General features: G+C 34.5%; 2 protein-coding genes and 1 long non-coding RNA gene across 6 annotated transcripts; 1 reads left to right on the plus strand and 2 right to left on the minus strand.

Annotated features, from left to right (window-relative positions):
- Positions 1–852: 852 nt before the first annotated feature.
- LOC112328775 (uncharacterized) lies at positions 853–2,691 on the minus strand. The gene is made up of 2 exons (XR_002983924.2): positions 1,902–2,691; positions 853–1,489 (listed from the first exon to the last, which is right to left on the minus strand). It is a non-coding gene; the product is annotated as an uncharacterized LOC112328775 (long non-coding RNA).
- Positions 2,692–4,867: 2,176 nt separating this feature from the next.
- Positions 4,868–7,193, plus strand: LOC7481578 (expansin-A1). Its single transcript, XM_006378529.3, has 4 exons — positions 4,868–5,032; positions 5,165–5,298; positions 5,400–5,712; positions 6,330–7,193. The coding sequence occupies exons 2-4, from the start codon at positions 5,169–5,171 to the stop codon at positions 6,634–6,636; spliced, it is 750 nt and encodes a 249-aa protein (XP_006378591.1). The 5' UTR covers positions 4,868–5,032; positions 5,165–5,168; the 3' UTR covers positions 6,637–7,193.
- A 7,505-nt stretch (positions 7,194–14,698) lies between these two features.
- Positions 14,699–20,630, minus strand: LOC7492930 (agamous-like MADS-box protein AGL30). Of its 4 annotated transcripts, none has more exons than XM_024610005.2 (12): positions 20,377–20,630; positions 19,612–19,797; positions 19,161–19,217; positions 19,039–19,057; positions 18,837–18,901; positions 18,710–18,725; positions 18,546–18,607; positions 18,347–18,443; positions 17,749–17,796; positions 17,528–17,655; positions 16,800–17,178; positions 14,699–15,331 (listed from the first exon to the last, which is right to left on the minus strand). In XM_024610005.2, the coding sequence occupies exons 1-12, from the start codon at positions 20,532–20,534 to the stop codon at positions 15,320–15,322; spliced, it is 1,227 nt and encodes a 408-aa protein (XP_024465773.1). In that variant the 5' UTR covers positions 20,535–20,630; the 3' UTR covers positions 14,699–15,319. The 4 variants fall into 4 exon arrangements, with proteins under 4 accessions (XP_024465773.1, XP_024465772.1, XP_052312489.1 ...); XM_024610004.2 differs by having other exon boundaries at positions 19,161–19,220; positions 20,377–20,629; XM_052456529.1 differs by having other exon boundaries at positions 19,161–19,220; positions 20,231–20,520.
- Between the last annotated feature and the right edge of the window lie 1,560 nt (positions 20,631–22,190).

A 22,190-nucleotide genomic window follows, 5' to 3' on the forward strand; every position in this document is an offset into this window, starting at 1 on the left:
AGATTTTCTTTTATTTATATAGGTGTCCGGATCAACTTTCGCGTACCTCGATTAATTCTATAGACTCTAAAGTTAACGATCATATAAAATTCTAATAACTCTAAAAGAACTCAAATTCATGACTACTAGAAAACAAACTTAAATCCCGATCAGTTAAGCTAACACTAATGCTTGAGAGAAATTTTGATTCGCTAATTGTGTGTGTTTTTTTATACTATATCAGCTAGTTTGGTCATTTTATTTTAAAATGTAATTTTTTAAATGATAAAGTAAAATAAAAAAAGTTTGATATATTTTTTATTGTCCGTATCTGATCCTGCAAGTAACAATTATAGGATACACATTACACACTCACCTTTTAATTCACTGTAGAGATTGAGGCCCACGCGCCAGGACGCTGGCGCAGATAAATAAGCGTTGAGCAAACTTTGGGGTACAGAAATCGTGAAGCCATAAATTGATCAGCAGTGACAAGACAAATTTTTTTTGACGAGACAACACTCGAAATCGAAATCCTCAGTTTCGTTTTTATTTGATAAGAATCTCACGGAGAGTAGTCAACTTGTTGCAATGTAATTGGCAAGCCTTTATTTCTGGGTTTCGGAGTCGTAACAAGAATGATTAACTACTTTTTTCTTTAACAACATAGCACATGGGGAGGGACAGAGAAAGAAGGATGGGGACAACTAGGGAGATCTCGGTGCTGGGTTTAGAAATCACAAGATACTTAGAGATATGATTTAGCACACGACGGGTTAAAACAGGAATAAAAGCACTATGATTTTCCAACAAATTAATAAAGATGGGACAGTTCTTTAATCTTTCATGCATGGCCTCGCTCATGGTATCCTGTTTCGCAACAAAAGCACTATATTATATGTCTGCCAGGGAAAAAAGAAATCATTAACGGATAAAACTGCCCATTGAAAATGCCTAGTCAATTTTAATATTGTTCTTTAAAATCTGCAGATCTTGAAGATATATCCCGTACAGTTATCTACGCTGGGAAAGAAAAGGAAAAGCACTGTCTAAAAGCTGAAGCGGAGTTATCATGCCTGAGATCATCGTACTTTTTATCTGACTTCCCATCTGCATGTAAACTTTGACGAAGAACAGTTTAATGACTGGCCAGTTTCGCTTTGAAGATAACGTCAAAAGGCAAGGAAAAAAAAAGGGAGACACCAATATGGAAATTAAGTTTGAAGTTGTTTACCGATAGTTAGTTTTACACTACAACATATATATAAAGCAAGAAAAACCAGGGATGGGGATGTGTTCAGCGAGTCAGAAAGAGCAATGATGTTTTTCCCATTTGACTTGTAGTTGCTGAAGGCATCAAGATCCTGAGGATAGAACGCTAGGATCCTTAGCAACAGGGTAACTGTGACGAAACATAAAAGCCAAAAAATCTAACGTGGAATCAACATGGGATATGTAGCGGTGGGTAAAGTTTCCCAGAAGATAAGCGGTCCAGATCAAAGCTGTGAGGCTGAAGACAAAACATAAAAGCAAATGAGAGAGAATGAATTTGGACATTTTCAAACGACAAGTTGGTTATTGGCAGTTATAGTTCAGTGGTTGTAATATGGCGGTCGGTAACCCTTGAAAAAAAAAAAAGGGTGGCAGCCAGGGTCAACCTCTCCTTCTGGATTGATTATTTTAATTTCCGATTATAATTATCATTTTAAATGAAAGTTTGGCCTAGTCTTAATTATTCATGCAGATTAATTAACATGCCTAGTCTACTCCTGTAGCTAACCATTGAAAAAAATTATTCAAAAAGAAATTATTCAAAAAAATGCCTAGTCTTAAATAACATGCAGATTAATTCAAAAATTGATCGTTGAAAAGAAAGCAACAAGTGAAAACCATATATTAATAGCAAGTGTTGAAATACAAACCTGATCATATCTTATTATACTAGCACTTGCTCAGATGGATAAAAAGTGTAAATATAAGTGGGCCAAAACAGTAACTCGATGCAAAGCCGAAAGGTGTAAATGTAAGCATCATATCTTGTTATGTCTTCAGGTGAAAACAATTCTGAGCTGTTCTTTGAAAAGAAAAGGAAAAACCATCCTAAAATTTAAGCAGCACGGCTAATTTCTTCCCTTCTTTGGACTCCGAGTTCCGTTTTATCTCTTAGTCGTGTCCCTTTCTCCCGGGCTTTATTGACATTTCACCCCCAAACCCAAAAGAAGCTATCCTCCAACAAAAAAAAATGATAAAAAAATCAAAAAGATAAAATATTCTGGTAGCAGAAGCCAATTTGGATTTTGTATATAGAGAAAAAGATAAGAGCCAGAAGGATAGCATGTGCAGCTGCTATGCCGTTAATCCAAACCCTTGTATCGTTTTCAGCAGGCAAATTGAGAAAGCCTCCTTCCACTTTAAAATTGTTGTGACCACGAATGTAATCCTTTTACCCTCGCATGGCCAATTTCATATTGTAGAAACTAGAATGGATAACAAGAAGTTATTTCAAAGGTTTTGGTAGTGCCCTTTTTCTTAATTTGACCACATTTCAAACATAGCAGCCTACATAGAAGAGTCGCCCCCCACCTTCCCATGATCGATTTTTCTCTTTTCTTGAGACGTGCATGGTTTAACCTCTAGGTGCTGGCCTGGCACGAGCTTCACTTGAAATCTGGGCTGGTCAGCCCATACCTATTCAGAGCTGATCTCTTTTAACTTTGACGCGGGAATGAATGCTAGTAGTAACCAAGACTCCCCCCCCTCCCTGTCCACCAGGGCTCGAATACAGAATATCAATTTGGATTTCGTTCTTTTTACCACTCAAGTTCACTAATAATACACTTTGATAGTGATATTATCAATCGATAATTAATACCAGTCTGTTAATTACTTGGAAAATGTTTTGCATGTAACAAAGCCTTTCCCCGGAGTACTAATTCCGGTTCCAATGTGAAATCTCCTTTTAAAACACTCTGGTATTTTCTCTTTTAGTAAAAAGGTGGGAGAGGACGGTGGAAGGAAATGGACGAGCCAAGAAAACTTCAAGAGTATTATTTTTAACCACGAGGGTCATCTTGAAAAAAAAAAATTTCAGAATCCATAACGGTGTAAAAATTGTCTTGAACATTTCATTTTAGGGTTAGATACTGTCTGTTTCAAATTTAGTAGGAGGATAAGTTTTTCTCATAGAAATAATTAAACTTCGTGGTAAGCATCAAGAACATGCACTAACATCCATTTATATTGTTATTTGCAGGACGTCTTTTCGTCAGCGTCGATGTAGATACAGTACTATAATTGTTAATTACATTTTAATTAATGAGTCCGATTATAATTAGACAAGCTAATGCCGAGAATCGCGGTCCTCTGATTTCGTCAATCAGTATCAGAATCCAAGCTTGCAGCGCCTGTTGATTAACTTACAAGCAACAAGACACAGAGCAAACAGTTAATCCAGCTCAGTGGCCCTCCCATGCTGAGATGGCTGGCATCAAATTAAACTGATCACAGCTGTTGCAGAGTTTTTGTACCATCCGCGTGTGAGCTTTGCCACCGAAATCTCTGGTTATTTCATGATATCTCCATTGACGGGAAGGAAACTCTCAACAGCACGTACAGAGTTCTCCTGCTTCTAAAATACCATTGACGTGCTGCTACCAGGCTCTAAAGTACCTTCTATCCGTTTCATACTTGGTAAAGTTCTCCCTGGTTCTTCTCTAACCAGCTTGTGCTTGTTCAGTTGTATTTGAACTATCCTTAACACCTGGGACCCACACCACGCTAAAGTAGAAGCTAGCTTCCATTTCACAGCTGTGAATTGATTAATGAATTGTTCTGAATAAAGAGAAGAAAAAAAAGGACTCGTACGTGCTACTCAAAACAGGAATTTAATTCGTTCACCAAAATAGATTTAGTATTAAATAAATAAATTGGCTCAGCTGGCCAGGTCCTAATAAACGGCTATGAGCAGAACCACGGTACGCGTGCATGTGCTAGAGATAGGGACCGTATCCGGGTAGATACAAACCAAAGGATCAAAATGGAAGTTTATAATTAGCTCAAACTGATCGATATTAATTACACACACCCGCTTGATGGGGGCGTAAATTAAGCAGAAATAAACATTAACAAAAATATAAAACGCGTGTATGGGGGTATTTTGATCTTTTCATGTAGGTTAAATGGTTATTAAAAAATTAAACATAAGTATTATTGTCTTTAAAGATTATTTTGTACAACAAAAATATTTTTTTACCTCTAATATTAACGAAATTTAAACCCACGCTGAGAAGGGTTTTTTTACTTTACGTAAATTTTAAAATAAATAAAATATTTCTATATTTTTATATAAGACAAGATAAATTCTATGCATTGAGGGTTTTTTAATAATTTAACATTTATTGTCCATGAAGTAAAAGGATTAATAGCGAGTGGTTTAACGATATCATCAGCTCACTCCTAATTAAAATTAAGGTGCTGGGAAATTGGTAAATCTAAAGAAAGTATGGTTGCTAGAAAAACTAAAGGAGAGGGGATAAAGGGTATTTCCGACAAATGGGAGTTGTTTGCACGTGGCCACGTAAGTTCGCCTATACCCCACTTGGATTTTAGGGAATTTCCTACTAAGAAAGCAACAAACCCACAGGGTTTTAAGCCACAAAACAAATTTTTTTTTTTCAAAGCTCACATGTGCTCTTGTTTTTCCACAATTACGAAGCTGCTATTTATTCATGCCCTAGCGGTTTATGGTCCCCCCTGCTGCTTTCTTCGAGGGTGTGTTAACGTGACTAATGGGGGTGGTTTTGGCGCTGCCGTTGAGAAGTGTTTTTTAAAGATTTTGATTTTAAATTTTATATATATATATATAAATTATTTTATTTGTTAATATTAAAAATAAACTTTAAAATCCCAAGCACCATTGACGGTGGTGGCCAAAATAGTTCCCCCAACCTCTATAAATTCCACCTCATCCCCTCCCAACTTTCTTCACTCAACAGCTTCACATTTCTCTTGCCTTGCACTCTCCTTTTCTCTCCTCCCAAGTCTCAATCTTCCTGTAAGAGTTCTGTCTATCTTCTCTCACATTTGCTCTTCTATATGCTGTTTCTTTTGTTAAATGAACCAACAAAAAAATGCGAGCTCGGTGTGTTTTAAAGAGAAAACTAAAATGGTTCACCCCTCTGTGCAGGAAAATGGCTCTAGCTGGTATTTTCTTGGTGGGTTTCCTTGCAATGGTTTCATCTGTTTATGGTTATGGCGGTGGAGGCTGGATTAATGCTCATGCAACATTCTACGGAGGTGGTGATGCTTCTGGCACAATGGGTATGGCCGTTTTGCAGAAAAGAAGAACCTTTTTAAGAAATTAAACTCTTTTAGCTAGGCGCACCCGTTTGACTAATTTGCATAAAAATATGTAATTTCAGGTGGGGCTTGCGGTTATGGGAACTTGTACAGCCAGGGGTATGGTACTAATACTGCAGCTTTGAGCACAGCTCTGTTCAACAGCGGGTTAAGCTGTGGATCTTGCTATGAGATCAGGTGCGTGAATGACCCCAAATGGTGCCTGCCTGGCTCCATTGTGATCACCGCCACCAATTTCTGCCCTCCGAACAATGCCCTGCCTAACAATGCAGGGGGCTGGTGTAATCCTCCTCAACACCATTTTGATCTCTCCCAGCCTGTCTTCCAACACATTGCCCAATTTAGAGCAGGAATTGTGCCTGTGTCTTACAGAAGGTATGTCTCCCTGTCTTCCTGAGCGTCCAATTCTGACCTTTTGAAGGAAAATTTTGGCTAAGATGCGGTGTTTAATGAATTTAGTCTCACTTTTCCCTTAATTAAGCTGCCAGTGAGGGTTATCTAGGTCTTTAACCAGTCTTTTCATGTACTTTATATTTTTATTCTCAGTTCAAATTAATTATAAAACACTAAAAGTTATTAATTTGAAACTTTAAAAAAAATTAGGAAAAATATGTTCCATCAACTGCACTCCTAAACTTGCAGGCTACTACTTTCACAACTCTAGTTTTACCGCAGTCAACCTTTCCCTCTCACTATGTCAAAACTTGGCATTCTTGATCTAGTTTTTTATAGAGTAATAACTGAGGTGTAAATGCCGAAAGGGAATACTTTTTTACAAAAACAAAAAATAAGGTTTTATCATTTTTACCACGAACTGTAAAAAAATAAAAAGTTCAATTTCCTCTTACAAGTTTGCCCTTCCCTGCTGCCTGTAATTTTTCCTTTCTTGGACATGTTAACGAATTGTCCTTTTGCCCTGTCCTTAGCTAAGCCCTCTCATTTCTGGCTCTGGTGTCAGTGTTAGTAATTGTCTTGGTGGTGGTTCTTTGTAGGGTACCCTGCAGGAGGAGAGGAGGCATAAGGTTCACAATCAATGGCCACTCTTACTTCAATCTAGTCCTGATCACTAACGTTGGTGGTGCTGGTGATGTACATTCTGTGTCCATCAAGGGGTCCAGGACTGGTTGGCAACCAATGTCAAGGAACTGGGGGCAAAATTGGCAGAGCAACAACTATCTCAATGGACAAAGTCTTTCCTTTAAGGTCACCACCAGTGATGGTCGAACTGTGGTCTCCTACAATGCGGCTCCTTCTAGCTGGTCCTTTGGGCAGACCTTCTCCGGCGCCCAGTTTCGTTAGGGACCATACTTGCCTCGGTGGCCACCGTCCTCTCACCATACTAAAGTTTGCAGCATGTTAGGTCTATAATCAATAGTTAGCTACAGAAGTAGTATTAGTATGATTTTAGTAATACTAATATATACTCGTGTCTCAGTTGGAGGTCAGGTCAGTCTTCGGCCTCCTGGGTCAAGATGAGAAGGGCTTATTTTAAATGGCACGCTTCTCATTTTGAGCTAATGGAGATGCTCTAGGGTGTTTTATTCAGGGGACTCTTTATCGGTCTCCGGGGTTTTGCCATCTTTTCTTCTGTTGTTAAAGGGGCAGAAGATCATGGCAGAGGTGGTCTTTACCACCCGCCGCTTGTTTTTTTTGGCTTCCACGGCCTTGCTGGGTCTTGGGGGCCTCTTTTTTTTTTTTTTTTTTTTATCTATATATCTATATATAATATTGTAATCAGCTTCCGCTGAACTATGTCCTTGGTTCTGAAGTCTGAATTGTTTGAGACTAAGGTGTAAATTTCCGATTGCTACTAGTGATGATGAAAGTAGTAGCTGAGTGCTATCTATTCTATTTTATTTTGCTGTCCCACATTTTCTCTTCTGCCTTGTTACCATTAAATATCATTTTTCATTTGTACAAATATGGTCCGGTGCACGGAGTACTCGTTTGAGAAACGTGGAAAGTTGTGATTAGATTAAGTGGCAGCTAGTTGGGCCACTCGAAGGCCTGTAATGGGTTATTCGTGAGTTCGAAAGGAGTCCATTAATGGCTTTTGATAACTGATCGATCCGAGCCGAATCTTGTATAGCCCAACTTCGCTTGAGGGCTTCCCTTGCTTATTCACCCATCCTGTTCTTTGTCTCCTTTTTAATACTTTCTTGGAAAACTATTTTTACTTATCCTGTTCTGTTCTTTGTCTGTTATTTAATTAAAAAACCATTTTTTATTTTCTGTTTTTTTCAGTAAAAAAAAACTTGAAAAACGCGCTAATTTCTGCTGAGAATATGTAAAGGAATTCTCTCCTCAAAATTACAGCTGTTTTTCATAAAAAATAAATATATGATTTATTATAATTGTCTTAATACTTTTGTATTTGTAACAATCTAATTATATAATATTAATTTTTTTATTCAATTTAAAAATTATAATGAAAAATATCAAATTATTATCTAAACAGAAGGAGATTTTGATATTATATGTACAATAGAAGTTAGATTTATGACACCAACTAAATATTAAAATTTTAAAAAAATATTGCAGTGTTTTTTGTTTATTTGATAAAAAATGAAAAAATATGAAAAAACTTTTTATAATTGTGTTTTGCAAACTAGTACAATTTTTTTAAAAAAACAAAATTACATTCGAGGATGGAGTTCCAATTTCCTTTTTCTAACTCTTTTTTTTTTTTCAAAATAGTAGAGTATTATTTATTTTCTGAACAAATTTTAGTTGTTTCTTTCTTTCTCGTGCCTTTTAGCCAAGCTCATCGGTTTTCACCCACCCAAACGTCAACTTTCCAATCTTAATTGAAGACAAATCATCCAGGAGACTCTTCCTTCCCTGGTTAGAGTTTTGAACTTTGATGGATATGGAAAGAGCGTGCTTAGGCCGGCCATCCAAAGGTTATTATTGTTTGATAATCTTTTCTGTTCTTGAATTAGGTTATTTTTGTTTCATAATCTTTCCTTGTTCTTGAATTAATTTTTATATTTCAAAAATCATGTATATTTAAAATCTAATTATTAAAATGAAATCAGAGAAATATCTATTTTGAAAAGTATTTTAAAAATTAAATTTATTTGGTTAAAGGCCCAACACACATCATTCAATAAATACAATTCTTTGACTATTTTGTATTTTAAAAACAGAAATTAATTCGTTGTAAAATTAAAATTGTATTTTTTATGGTTGGCTGCCTAGTCTATGGAGTCCCAGAAGTTAAATGTGTAAGATCAGCTGTAGTAATGATGGTTAACTCGAGGCTTGACATTTAGATGCTCTGGTTAATGGGCACCACAAACGTTGAAAGTTCCCATCCGATATGAAATAATCGAAATGCAATGATCTTCGTGTATGTGGCAGACTTCACCATTCAAATTTAATTTCAACTAACACTGGTGTGATACGACTCTGGGGCAATGTAGATTTCTTTTTTTTAAAAAAAAAACAGAGGAAATATTTCGGATGTCACCGATCTTTCAAAAACACTAGGTGGAGGTTAAGATTACAAGATTTGATTTGTCTTCTCTTCTCGCACTTGATTTCGTTTTTGTTTGCATATACTAGATAGATGGTGACTCGCATTTAATTGTAGATGAGAATCTTTCAAGTTTTACCCCACCAGGCCCGTGTACTCTGCATTGTATATTTCTAATTTCCACTTGTTTAATTCATCCTCATTTCTCGTGTTAGAAATGAATGTCCGAATTCACTCCGCAGCAGCCTTTTACCTTTTATTTTCCTTCTTTCTTTCTCTTGAATGAATCCAACAGTATTTGCCATTTGCATTTTGTTTGACAGTGCCTGGTGTCTGGACTCGAGTAAAATGGAGTGAAGACATTTCATATCAATGTCTCCGCTGCTTGTCCCTTGTCTTCAAATCTCTTTCTGGGAGGATTTCCTCAAGATTCACCATGTTCAGTCACATGAATACTGTCAGAGAACATGACAAGCAAAAATCAGACATGTTTGTTGTTACATTAGATAAATATGTTTTTCTTCTTTCCTTCCCCCCCTCTTTTGGAGAGAAATATCCCGTGTGAATTAACCCCTTAGCTTGGAAGGTCTGGTGCTGATAAATGGATCGAGTTGGCGGCCCAAAAGAATCCTGAATATGATAAATGAATGGTTGGTTATTGCATTCAGATCCTGAAAGGTAATCAGATTTTGTTAGTTCCAGCTACCAAACAAAACACACGAAAGAGTTAGGTATATTTCATTCAGATTTGAACTCTGAAAGCAAACCGTGAGAAGAGAGTGCCAACTACCAAGAATGGGAATATTTGAGACAAAATAATGGATGGAGCTCAGCACCACTGAAGTTTCCCCGAAAGTTCATGTTCGTTTATTTCTAGCAATTCTGTGAAATTAGCGATTGCTAGATTTTTGCCTCAAGAAAAAGAAGGTTTCTATATGTGTGTTTGGTATTATAATAGTTTTTTATATATAATTTAAAAAAAAAAAAAAAGAATTATCAAAATTTGGAGAGATATTTTTAGTAGAATACATATAAAATTACATGGAGGTCCTTGGAAAACGTACATGGATTAACAATGGCATCCGCAAACTTTCAAAAACTTCACGTTTTAGTCCCAAAAATCTGAAAACTCTTGTAATTGTCCTTCAATTTAAAGCTTATTTCACAGGAAACACATGATTCGTTCTTCAAAAAACGTATATTATACTATTGCATTGCTCTTGTTTTCTTTTGTTCTTTTTATTTCTACTTGTCCTGTTTTTTTCACATTGGCCCCACGTTCTGTAATTGGTGCTCTGTCTCGAGTAGGCAACCTGTTTGTACTGTAACCAAAACAAATCCATGGCAAGGTTTCAGTTCCTGGAGCAACCTTCTCGGATGGAGGTGGAGCACCATCTTTGTCATGGGGAGCTTTACTTCTTAGATTGACTCGTTAGGAAATGCTTGAATCAACAATATTGTAAATTCCAGATTTACCTTTCTCCTTTTCTTACTCGCATCAGCATGATATTCGAAAACAATACGTGTAAAACAGAGTAATCAAGTTCTTAAACGTCTCTCTCTCCTTTTCTATTTTGAGTGACTTTTAATTTTCATCCAAACATTTGCGTTCTTTTCGATTTTTTTTAATAGCGTTGTCTTTTTGACTTGTTTGGGTTTCCAAACGCGAATTAATAGAAATTTTAATTAGTCTAGGGGTTTGTTTGGTATTGTTATTGGGGTTGTGTTTTGCCCTAATCATAATTTATACTTGTTTGGTTAAGAAATTTTTTTTTTTAGTTTAACGTGGGTGTCCGGACCAGCTTGTGTGCACCTCAACTAATCTCACGGGCCCTGAAGTTAATGACCATGTAAGCCTCCAGTGACCATCATATGATCAACCACAAGGTTCGAACCTGAGACTACAGAGGAAGCAAACCTCCTAATCCCAAGCTCTTACCACTGGACCACCACCTAAATAATTAAGAATTTAATATGTAATTTAGGGGTAGGTCTCACTAAAAAATTAAGGTCAAACCACATGTTTTGCTAGAAGTATAAATTAGCGCTTCTCATTACTCTGCCCTCCATTTCTAAGAACAAATCCACTTGTTACTATTAATAAAGTCATGGCTTGACAAAAATAACCTCACTTTCTTGCATGTTAAAAAACTTGAAAATGTTTATGGAGTTTTACTGTTGATTTTTTTTTCAATCCAGTCTTTTTTTTCATATATAATTTAATTTTAAATTTAAGCTAAATAAAAAATTTGAAAATTTTTAAGATTAATTCACTGTATTAAATTTAATAAAAATAAATACCAAGTGATTATCTCCTATCTTCAATTTTGTTTTTGTTATATTAGAAAAATAATGATTGGACGCGCCTGGCTTATGAACTAATCTTCCCTTAATTGAATATTTTAAATAGTACAAGTTGAAAAAAAAAAAAAAGCTATTAGACATGAAAGGTTGTTTAATTGTACAGTATTGGTTGTTTTTTAAAGTTTTTTTATTTTAAAATATATTAAAATAATATTTTTTAATTTTTTAAAAATTATTTTTGATATTAGTATATTAAAATAATATAAAAATATATTAATTTAAAAAATTTTCAGAAACAATTTTCAATTCCAGTGACAAACACTGCAGTCACGAACTAAAAAGCAGTTTGTCTCTCCAACTGACGTCAAAATCTCGAGCCACGTGAGAGGAGTCAGGTTTTGTGACACATCACCACTTTTTCTTAGCAATCTACGGTGTGTCGCCATCCACGACGGAACTACTTATGTGGTGACTAAACGATGCACAGGATAACCTTTTAATATACTTTATTTCCTTTCCATTTCTTTGAATAATCTTAGAAAATGACTAAATAGGTGTCGCGATCAGTGCTGGGAGCAAGATTAACTTTTTTCTTTGGAAAATTAAAAAATAATAAGGTTATTATAATCTAAATTAATTTAGATTGATTCTATTAAGACGAGATCTGGTATATAAAATTGAGATAACACACGTAAACTAAAGAAAAAAATTATAAAATTGAAAGTCTATTTATTTAATATCAAAAAATAAAAATAAAAAAAAATCAATTTTAAAAAACAATGTCTATAATTAGCTTAGATAACTATCCACCTGTAATATGAGAAAGAAATAAAAAAAATATACTCTCAAAAGAAAAACCTAGATAATATATCAAAAGACAAATTAGATAAAAATTTCAATAATAAAATTAAAAAAATCTAAAATTGAAAAGATATTAAAAATAAAATAAATAATAATTAAACGAAGATGAACTAAAATTAATAGAGTAATTTTATCATATAAGTAATTTTCAAAAGATAAAAAAGCCAATGACTGAAAGATAGTCAACAACATAATTAAATTTGCTATTAAAATATTCTAACTAATCTATCCTTAATTAACCTTATAATATTCAACATATTCCTTTGAAAATATACAAGCTTTTTGAATTTTAATGAGAAAGGCAAAAGTATCATTAGAGAATTCCAATTAACAATGTAATGTATCGTAAAACACTACTGGCTTTTATTTTTTATTTTTAATCGCGTTCTAAAGATAAATGGGCTAATTAGCATACAAAATTATGAATTAATATAGGATAAAAGAATTTTAACAAAATATCAATATCAATTAATTTTACTGTGGATCTACCCAGGATATTTAATTAAATATTCATAATAATAACTTCACATGTGGTATTTATGCATCAATCTTACACGAAGTATTTATATATATGTCAAATAATTATCTTAACCTAAAAATTTAAGCCACTAGATGAGATTCCAGGATATGATTTATATTATTCTATAACACATCCCATCAAGTGATAGCTTTTTAGGCTTGAAACTTGTAAAATGTCACATTACCTTGTACTTAATTTTTATTAAATAAATAGAGATGATGAGATTCAAACTCGTAATTGCTTGGTTATCAAGGCTCTGGTACCATATTGTTAGAGAATAATATAAATTATATATTAAAAATTTATTTAATAGCTTAAATTTTTAGAAGAGTTCTCAACTTTTTAAAATATAATTTATATTATTCATAAATATATTTTTAGTTAAGGAACATGTAGGTTATCAGATATTTACGGTTATTAAAAAAAAAGAAATCTTGAATCCGTCCATCACCTGAGAAAATGCAATTACATAGACAAGTGATTGATAGAACAACAAGAAGTGAATTGATTGCCTATGTCTTCTTCTGTCAAAGAGAAAGATGGGACATATGCATGTGGTCGCATAAATGTAAAACTTCACATTTTCCGATTGGTCCTAAATTTCAACATCATGGAATAACCTGTTAGCGGTTAGGACCATGATTCTTGCATACGGCGCTGTGTGCCTTCTTCTTCTCTTCGACAAAATGCAGCTGCGGCCATAAAAATCATGGAAAATCTAAAACTGCAAGATGCCATGGGGCCTCATCGGACCATAAAAAAAATCTCCACTTGGACCCTATATAATGGTTCGGGACGGTGTAGATTCGATTTTCTGAGCACTTTAATTTTATCATATCAAATCTCGCAGTCGTACATCAAAATCTGGCTGAGCTGAGCCCACATTTATTAAGTACACATTCACCTTGATGTGGTAGTTAGGTTGTCAGGTTGTTTTACGTGGGAGGTGCTTAGAGAATGGCTCTCTTCACATGATATTGATTGCAGAATTTACTTTATTGTTTTGCTTGCACTCGAAACATTTTAAGCATTGATGTGATTTTTCCAATTACACGGCTCTGGTCCTTTTCTTGACTAACCCGACCCGACACCTCCCCGTGAAAAAGAAAGAGAAAGAATCATAGAGTTTAAGGGTTAATAAATAATGCTAAAGAAAAAAATTAAAAAAAATCAATTCCAAAAAACTTGAGTGATAAGCTGACTAACTTGCTGTCAAAGATATGAGACGGAGATAACTCAACAAGAAAAAAAGCAAAATAAGTCGCTCAAGACCTAATAAATCAATGTTCAATGATAAGATTGAAAAAAAATCAACTTGTAAAAAAAAACCGAACTTAAACCAGGCTAATATTTAAAATTAGTAACTCGAGTCATGAGATTGCGATTAACCTGTAGGCGAACATGAAAAAATAACGTAGCAAAATTCTCAATTATAAAAAATTAAAAAAGCAAACAGAAAATAATCAAAACAATGAAGACTAAATTTAGTACAAAAATCAAATGAAAGAAAAATAATTAGGGATTAAATTGAAGAACAAAATAAATTAGGAAAAGGATAAAAAAAAATAAGGACCTAAATTAGATACAAAAATTAAATGAGATAAAATGTCAAGGGACAAAACTAAAAATAAATAAATCAAAAAATAATAATTAAAAAAACGAGTATCAAATTAAATATAATATTAAAATCAATACAAATAATAAAAAAAAATTAAAATTAAAATAAATGCAAGGTGATGATTAAATTTTGAAAGGTGAGGCTTCAGTAGTAGTGAGATAAAAAAAGAGTTGTTAAAAAAAAAGGTTTGTCACCACCGCACCGTTGCAAAATGAGCTGCACGTTCCACCCCATTACCACCACCGCCCGACGATTGTTAAATGTTTGTCATGATTAAAGAAAATCTTTGGTAGTATAATAACTTGAAAACTTTATCTGGGACTAATTGATAATTATTTCTCCAGAAATATCTGGTGAAATTGGATTTTAATTTTAATTTTTTTAACCAAATTTTAATTTTATTGTTTTTTTTATATTTATTTGAAGGTGAATTTGCTTTCAAAATAAAATCACACAGAAAATTTTCAAATGTTTTGCATGAAATTGTTTTCAAGAAATTAATTAAGAAACTATCTTTATTTTAAAGGGAAATTGACGTTTACAATAGCAAAACTAACGGAGATGAACAAGACCTTGTCGATAAACAAATGAAACGTCAGTATTTATTATATGCTCTCTCTTTTTCCCATGTGAGTCTAAATAATAGGATGCTGTGAGCACCATAACATTTTTCGGGAAAATCAGTATCAAAATATTTACGAATAAAAATTGGTATCAAGCTGCTTACAGAACTCGATTCACAAAAGTGGTTTTAAATTGCAAGCATTGCTTTCCTTGGAAAAATAAAAAATAAAAAAAGACAACCTGTGCTGTATTGGTTTTAATACACAGCCCAGGGCACCCTAATGCAGGATGGAGGGCAGTAGCCTGCCTGCCCTCCGTGACCCTGTCACCAGAGTTCAGGCCGGGGAAGTATAGTAACTTCAGTAAAACCTACAGCTTGTATACAGAAGATTGTAAATGGTGTCTCACTTGATGGAATCAGCACCACTCTTTCTAACGAGTTAGCAACATCAGTGAATTCCTATGCTGGTGTCGAGCTGTATAGATATATGTATTTCACTGGCTTCCCCTCGCCATTGCATAGCTTAAAACCTATACAGTAAATCCAACAGTGTCATCTGGAGGACAGGTAATTTCACAAACCTGACCAAGCTCTCCAGCAACTTATCACCAGCTGAACAGCAAGTAAAACTCAATCTCAGTGTGGTTGCTGCAAAAAATAAACGGGTTTCAAATTTGCAGTATGTTGGACAATAACAATATACAAGAAGATAAAACAGTATGATATAGGTGATTCAAAGAGGACCTTATAATCTACAATCTCTGCTCTAAAACGATATCTCACAATAATTAAAATGACTAAATCAGTGGTTCTTATGAAATCATAACAGAAACCCGAGACGAATAAGAGCATCAAGATTTTGCAATCAGTATCAACTCCAAGACCAAGCACCCTAACGAATAGTGGTGTATGAAGAATTATGACATTCATGTTGCGGTTTTCCAATAGATTCCTCTCCTACCACCTTTTAACTACAGATTCTACAGTCTGCATTGCTAACTGAAACGTAGTGCACGAGCAATTCATACAAACAAGCAATGCCTCTCTGATCTGGAGCAACTAATATTTTGACCATAGCTGTTTGGCAACTCCAATATAGATTCAATAATTTTTCACACTAATAGGGAACTTAATCTATCTGAAGTCCGTTATAGTGATGCAACTTAATTTTAACCAAGGTATATGTTACTGGTGCAACAGGCAACAGCGATAACAATATTCATGAAATAATTGAATTTCCAATAACATCCACTCTTATCACCGAGATAAACATCTACACCATGAATACAAAATACAATCTCAATTAAACAAAATTAGCTCTCAATTCAAGGCTTCTGTAATGTTGATGTGGTATTTTCCTGGAAAATATAGAACTCGAAAGTAGTATAATAATATTCAAATGAGCTACCGAAGTTGCAATACATCATCAAGAACAGAAATCCAACACCTGGATCCCTAAAACACCATCATCATAGAATAGCTACAGAACAGAAAAGGGCTTTCAAATCCTAAATTGAACTAGGCAACAGACAGGCTAAACATCACTCAAATAGTTACGTACTTTGAAGCATTCACTCCCTCTTACTTTGACAAAAGACATGGCTGTATTTTTAAAACTCTATTATGCAAAAGAAGCAGCAATGATTCTAATAAATTAAAAACCACCTTCAGATTGTGATCTTCTAATAAATGGTCCAGGACTTTAATCATTCTCTCTTAAGCCTAGTAGAAGACCACATTAATCATCTAGTAATATGCTCAAACTACTGCATACGCAGATAATACTCCAGATTAACTGAAGCATTCAAGAGAATAGTACTCTAGCTCATGCAAATTTAGTTGCATGTTATAAATGAACGTTCAAAAAGTAGAAGTGCTCATTCATTATACCAATGGGCATCATCTTACAAAATTTCAGATGATTTTTCCCATACTAAACATAATAATGGAAAAATGTTTATATATATCCACAGCTCTACATCTATGTTCACTCAACCCAGTAATTGCTAGCTCAATCAAAAAGGCTCAGATCATTTCATAGATGACCACCAACGTAAAATGTATGAAAAAAAAGTACTGAACTACTTGTTCAAACCAGAACCGAGGGAAAACTTACCGGAGCATACAAATGATCATCAAACATAGTAACAGCACATGATCCTGAAGTAGAAGCCCAGCCATGAGGGCCAGAGTCATACTCAGGTTTGGGAGCTTCAAAACTTCCACTAACATTAAAATCCCCAGGGCCTTTTTGTATGTTCATCTCTGCTGCAGGTTGGAATTTTGTATCGTTCAGTAAATTCAGATTATATGGCCCTGGCAAGTAAGGGTACTGTCCAGCCAACCGTAGCCTCAGTGATGCAGTTCCATTTAACTCATCAAGAATACCATTCATACCACTTTCTTGACCAGAACTAGATAGCTCAGAATTTTTTCCTGCACCAAAGTAACCAGAATAACTCCCAAAAGAGGTGCTTGCAGTGCACTCAGCATCCCTAAAAAAAGACATTCGATCAATTATTTAAGAACACAACATCAGGAGGGGCTATTACAGATTCCTCTATGGATAGGTACATTGTTAATTTGTCATCTGTTCTGTGTTTATTCGTGTCCTATCTTACATCAAACAAAATACTTCACAAAATCTAGTTTAGTCCTATACTATGAACCCATCCCCCCCTCTTTCTCTCCATGTATATAAACAAACTTTTGTCAATATGATTTTACAAAACGAAGCTTTAATCCTATACTTGTGAGAGGGCAGAGCAAGCCCAGAGATGATCTTCCAATAGGAAAACAATTTAAGCAATGGGATTAGAAGTTTCCTTTAATTGGTTCACTCACCTATGGGGAAGCAGATTTTGTTCCTCTGGTAACATAATATGTTGACTGTCATTATTAGGTATCCACAGAAGAGGTGAGAGCTGCTGCTCTGCACCCATTCTGAAAGGTACATGCATCTCATTTTGAAACTGCAAGCAAGATTAGTTAGGTAACAACTCCAGCAAGGATTTAGTACAATGCCATCAGGAAACCATTTGTATCGAATAAAAGCCATCCATTACCTGAGTATGGCAATCTAGTGACATAAGATGCTGTTTTCCCAAGTTTTCCTGGCAAAGAGGGAACCCTCAGTTTTAAAATGTAAATACAAATGCCACAGATAATCAAGAGATATTCATAGTTTCTTTTTTCCAAGGCCTGACTGAGTGTTTCCTCTAAATTGAATCAAAACTTTGCAGCACCTGGCTTTTGTTTCACTGTGCTACTTAAAGAACACTTGAATACTTGGCATTGCTTATTTTTTTATCCCTTTACACAACCATCCAATTTGGTTAAGAATGACTGAGATGTGAAATCATCTTAGCCTCCTTGCCCTCCTCATTATCCATTAAGAAAAAAAAAAGGAATGTTAAACAATTGATCTCCAAATTCTTCCCAGCAGGCATACGATCACAATGAGGACCAGGGTCATGGATTTTCTCATAGATAGGCTAAAATGAAGATCCTAATTGAACCCGCATTCAATCACATAGAGTCCAAGTCGACCAAAGATGAGATATAATCATTTAATCAAAAACATAAGAGCTGTTGAATAACAAGCAGAAAGAGTGTGTGTGTGTGTGTAATTTCTCCAGATGAACACCACAAGAATAGGCATACCTTACACGATCGAATCTGATTAAGTGATTCCCTGAGTGAGTTTTCCAATTGCCCCAAATGCTCTATGCTGTTGATCTTATCTGGATTGGTCCAGTAGCTGCAGAAACTCAATTTACTATTAGTCCAGGTTGGTGACCAACCAAAGTATACATGAGATCATGAAATGGAAATCTACATTCAAAGATTTGCAGGTGTTCACCTCAGTCTCTTATGCACATCAGATAGTTGATTCTGCAGCAGTCTTGATTGGCTAGTCAGGTCCTGGTCAATTAAATTGCAAAATTTGTAACACGTCACAAGCCATCAGCATATGAGAGGAAGTTTTAAGATGTCGTATTTAACAATGGAAACCAGTACCCATACCTCTATTGTCTGAGAACTGAAACAAAAAGAACAGGATTCAAGAAGTTTAGTACATAATGTTTAAAGAACATAGCCAGTTTGTAAGCTATGAAAAATTAATTGTGTCAACATCAACAAGAGCATATACCTTGTACCCAGAAATTCTGGTATATTAACATCATGGTCCAGCTTCTTAAAAGTTTTCTTCAGTGCCTGTCCTCTCAAAGGAAAGAAAAATTACGTAACCAATAAGAATGACAATCTTCAACAAAAAAAGTTGATAAAAAGAGCAGAATGAGAGTTAATAACAGAAAAGGGGAGTGACTGTAAACGAGGATCCAGGGACTTACTTCGAGGCTTTCTAACTTCCTGTTCCAATCAAATAATAGAGCAAATAAATTCCAATTTGGTAAATATTCAATGCAGGCACAAGGAGATTAAAAGAAAACGAAGCAAGAAAACTTCACCATACCTCTTCGCCCTCTCTTGAGGTGTTAACTGAGCGAATTTCGTAATTACTTCTTCAATGCTACTAAAGGAGAAAAAAAAAAGGAAATTATTCAAAATTGTTGATGTCGTTGAGAACTCCATATTATGATGCCACACAACCTTCATATACATTTTTTTCTTAAACCAGACACGCAAATAAATAAATAAATATATATATATATTGGGGGTTGCACGTGCATATGACAATCAAGCCACAACTCTCAATCCGCTTCTTATTGTAGCTAAACAATGAATACTGACAACCCAACTCGTTAAATGGTGAGAAGTGAAGTCAAGTTGCATTTGTGCATATGTAATGAAATTCCCAAAAGATGCAAAACAAGAAATGGATATAAATTTCATAGGCAAGTTTAAAGTTCAGTCGCGCAAATTAATTCTCTAAAGCAGTGGAAGCGTGGCATGAATGGCAGTACCTGCTTGCTCCTTTACACAACGAGGGCTTGCCAGTTGGTGAGAACATGAGAAGGATGATGTCTATGTCACATAGTATTGATAACTCATTAGCCTTCTTCATGATGCCATGTTTCCTCTTGGCAAAGGTCGCTTGGCGTCCATTTGTATTCTCCAATTTCTTAATCTTTAGCTTAACCCTACCCATCCTGCACGTTTAACATCAGCATTTCATCGTCAAAGGATGCCCATAATTCGAAACTCTATCTAGAATAATCCACATTTCTCAGAATCGCCACTAACCCATAATTTCATCTCAACATCTAATTTCCAACATTAAGCACGTATTTCAAACCAAGGATTAGTTTTTAATCAATTAGCATCGATATACCCCCAAAAGTTTGCAAATTTACCAAGAACACCTTCTAATACCGTAAGTACATTAAGACGAGCCAAGAATTTTGACAAACGAAAGTTGTTGGAAAAGAAAAGGGGGAGAGATGGAAAGCAATAATTTTGATCACAGGGAAAAAAAAGAAATGGGATCATAGAAAAAAGAGAAACTAAAATAAATAAGCCAGGAGAGACTAAATCCATGTAACTATATTGACTAAAAACAAAAACAAAAGAATGAAACACTACCCAGTTTCCTTTTCGTGAAGAGAAAGAGGGGAATCTATGTATCTGCCCCTCTCTCTCTCTCTCTTTCCGATGAAGAAGAAAAGAGTAGTGGTAGGGGATAAAAAAAAGAAAAGAGTGGGTTTGGGAAAAAGAAAGAAAGAAGTTACCTAAAGTAGCAAATCAAACGAGGAGAAAAAAATGGATGATGGAAAGGAATTTTAAATGTGGGAACCAAGAAAAGTAGAGAGAGAAAGGAGAAGGAGAGGACGAAGGGAAAGAGGGAGAAAGGGTTCTGAACTAGCTTGCATATAGGATTGCATGACATGATCGGGTGAGCGCCAAAATCGGTCACCAGAAGAAGCTTGAGAACCGGGATCGTCAGTAAGTTTCCCCCGAGAGCTTCAAGCCAACAAAACAAAACATAACAAAAACCCACGTAACATCAGAGCCAAATACTCCTCTACTTCTCATTCTACACATGTCTCAGTACCTCCCCGTGTCGATAATGCCAGGTGTAATATTCATGTGGCCCAGTTAAGGCAACAGTCACTGTAACAGACGGAGCAAGACAAGAATTGATCTTATATTGCCAGATGGCGCCATTTTATTAGAAGATGTTGCGAGTCTTGGCTACAACAGAAATCCAGCTCTTTTCAATATCAAGCCTCTCAAAGTCAAAGTCAAAACCCCGCCATAACCCTTGGAGGTTTATCAAGCCCCGCCACCGCACATTCGTGCCAATAAAACTTTGTAAAACTCTAGTTCTTATATCCAACTACTCCTTTTTTCATATGAAAATTAAATTTATTTTTTCAATATTTCTAGAGTCAAATCTTTTATATCAGAACTAAGAGATTCGTATAAATTTTACTTGTCGCAACCTTACACACGTAGATTGGTAATTTTAGTAATTAAAAAATATATATTGTATAAACCATCAACTTGATTCTTCGAATGATATTATAAAAACACTGAAGCCAGGGATAATTCACACTTAATTCGTTTAATTTTCTTTCGCATATCCTCTTGGACCTAAAATTTGGATATCCTCGGGCTGCATTTATTATTTTTATATTTTTAGATCATTTTAATATATTGATTTTAAAAATATTTTTTATAAAATAAAAAAAATATTATTTTAATATTTTTATAATTAAAAAATACTTTAAATTATAACCGCCACTGTAATTTTAAATACACGCTGGATGCAATTAATGTGAACCTGCGATCAACCCTCGGGAAGGTGGTTCAAAATAATCTCTCTTTTTAGCTTATTATTATAGACAACACTAGAAAGAAATGTCATAACATATACTAAAATGCCCGGCCTTGTTTTTTTTCTTTGTTTTTTTTTGGGTTTCATTATTCGTTGCCCAGATTAAGGTATAACTTGTTAAAATTTAGGTCAAATTAAAATCCAAGGGACCAAATTATAAAATAGGGAGGAATTTCATGATGACACGCTATTTGTCTTTTTTTTAAAAAAAAAAATGAGTGATAGATCATTCATCCCATACAAAAAAGAGAGAGAGAGAGAAAAACCAAAGCATGCGAACTTGGTATGAAGTCTGATGCACCTAGGCTTTTTTTTAAGGTCCAAGAGTGTTGGGCCACCTAAGCCAAATCCAAGTGTCTAACCCTTTTTTTTCATTTTATTTGTTTTTTCCTTTTAATTACATAATTTAATTTTTTTTTAAATAAAGAAATCTTGATTTTTGTTATCATATATTTATTTTTTTAATTTTTAAAATTATATATTATTGTTATCGCATATTATGTAAATAATAAAGTTTTTTTGTAAAATAATTTTATTTCACCCAACACACTTCACAAGCCAAATTGTAGATTTGACGGGTTAAATCACAAAATAAAATTTGATTTAATATATTGTAGTTTAATATGTTTTCTAAATAGTTTTAATTAATCTTAGTTGATAATCTCAAAATTTAAGCTATAAATTAGATAAATTAACTAAAACTAA

Source organism: Populus trichocarpa, chromosome 10 (assembly GCF_000002775.5).
Source record: "Populus trichocarpa isolate Nisqually-1 chromosome 10, P.trichocarpa_v4.1, whole genome shotgun sequence".
NCBI classification, from domain to species: Eukaryota; Viridiplantae; Streptophyta; class Magnoliopsida; order Malpighiales; family Salicaceae; genus Populus; species Populus trichocarpa.

Coding starts and splice junctions, on each gene's coding strand:
- LOC7481578 (XM_006378529.3), top strand. CDS start 5,169: ATGGCTCTAGCTGGTATTTTCTTGGTGGGTTTCCTTGCAATGGTTTCA. Junction 5,299..5,399: donor TGATGCTTCTGGCACAATGG/GTATGGCCGTTT, acceptor ATGTAATTTCAG/GTGGGGCTTGCGGTTATGGG. Junction 5,713..6,329: donor GTGCCTGTGTCTTACAGAAG/GTATGTCTCCCT, acceptor GGTTCTTTGTAG/GGTACCCTGCAGGAGGAGAG.
- LOC7492930 (XM_024610004.2), bottom strand. CDS start 20,534: ATGTCATGCAATCCTATATGCAAGCTAGTTCAGAACCCTTTCTCCCTC. Junction 17,797..18,346: donor ATCAGATTCGATCGTGTAAG/GTATGCCTATTC, acceptor CCTCTTTGCCAG/GAAAACTTGGGAAAACAGCA. Junction 17,656..17,748: donor CACTAGATTGCCATACTCAG/GTAATGGATGGC, acceptor TCTTGCTTGCAG/TTTCAAAATGAGATGCATGT.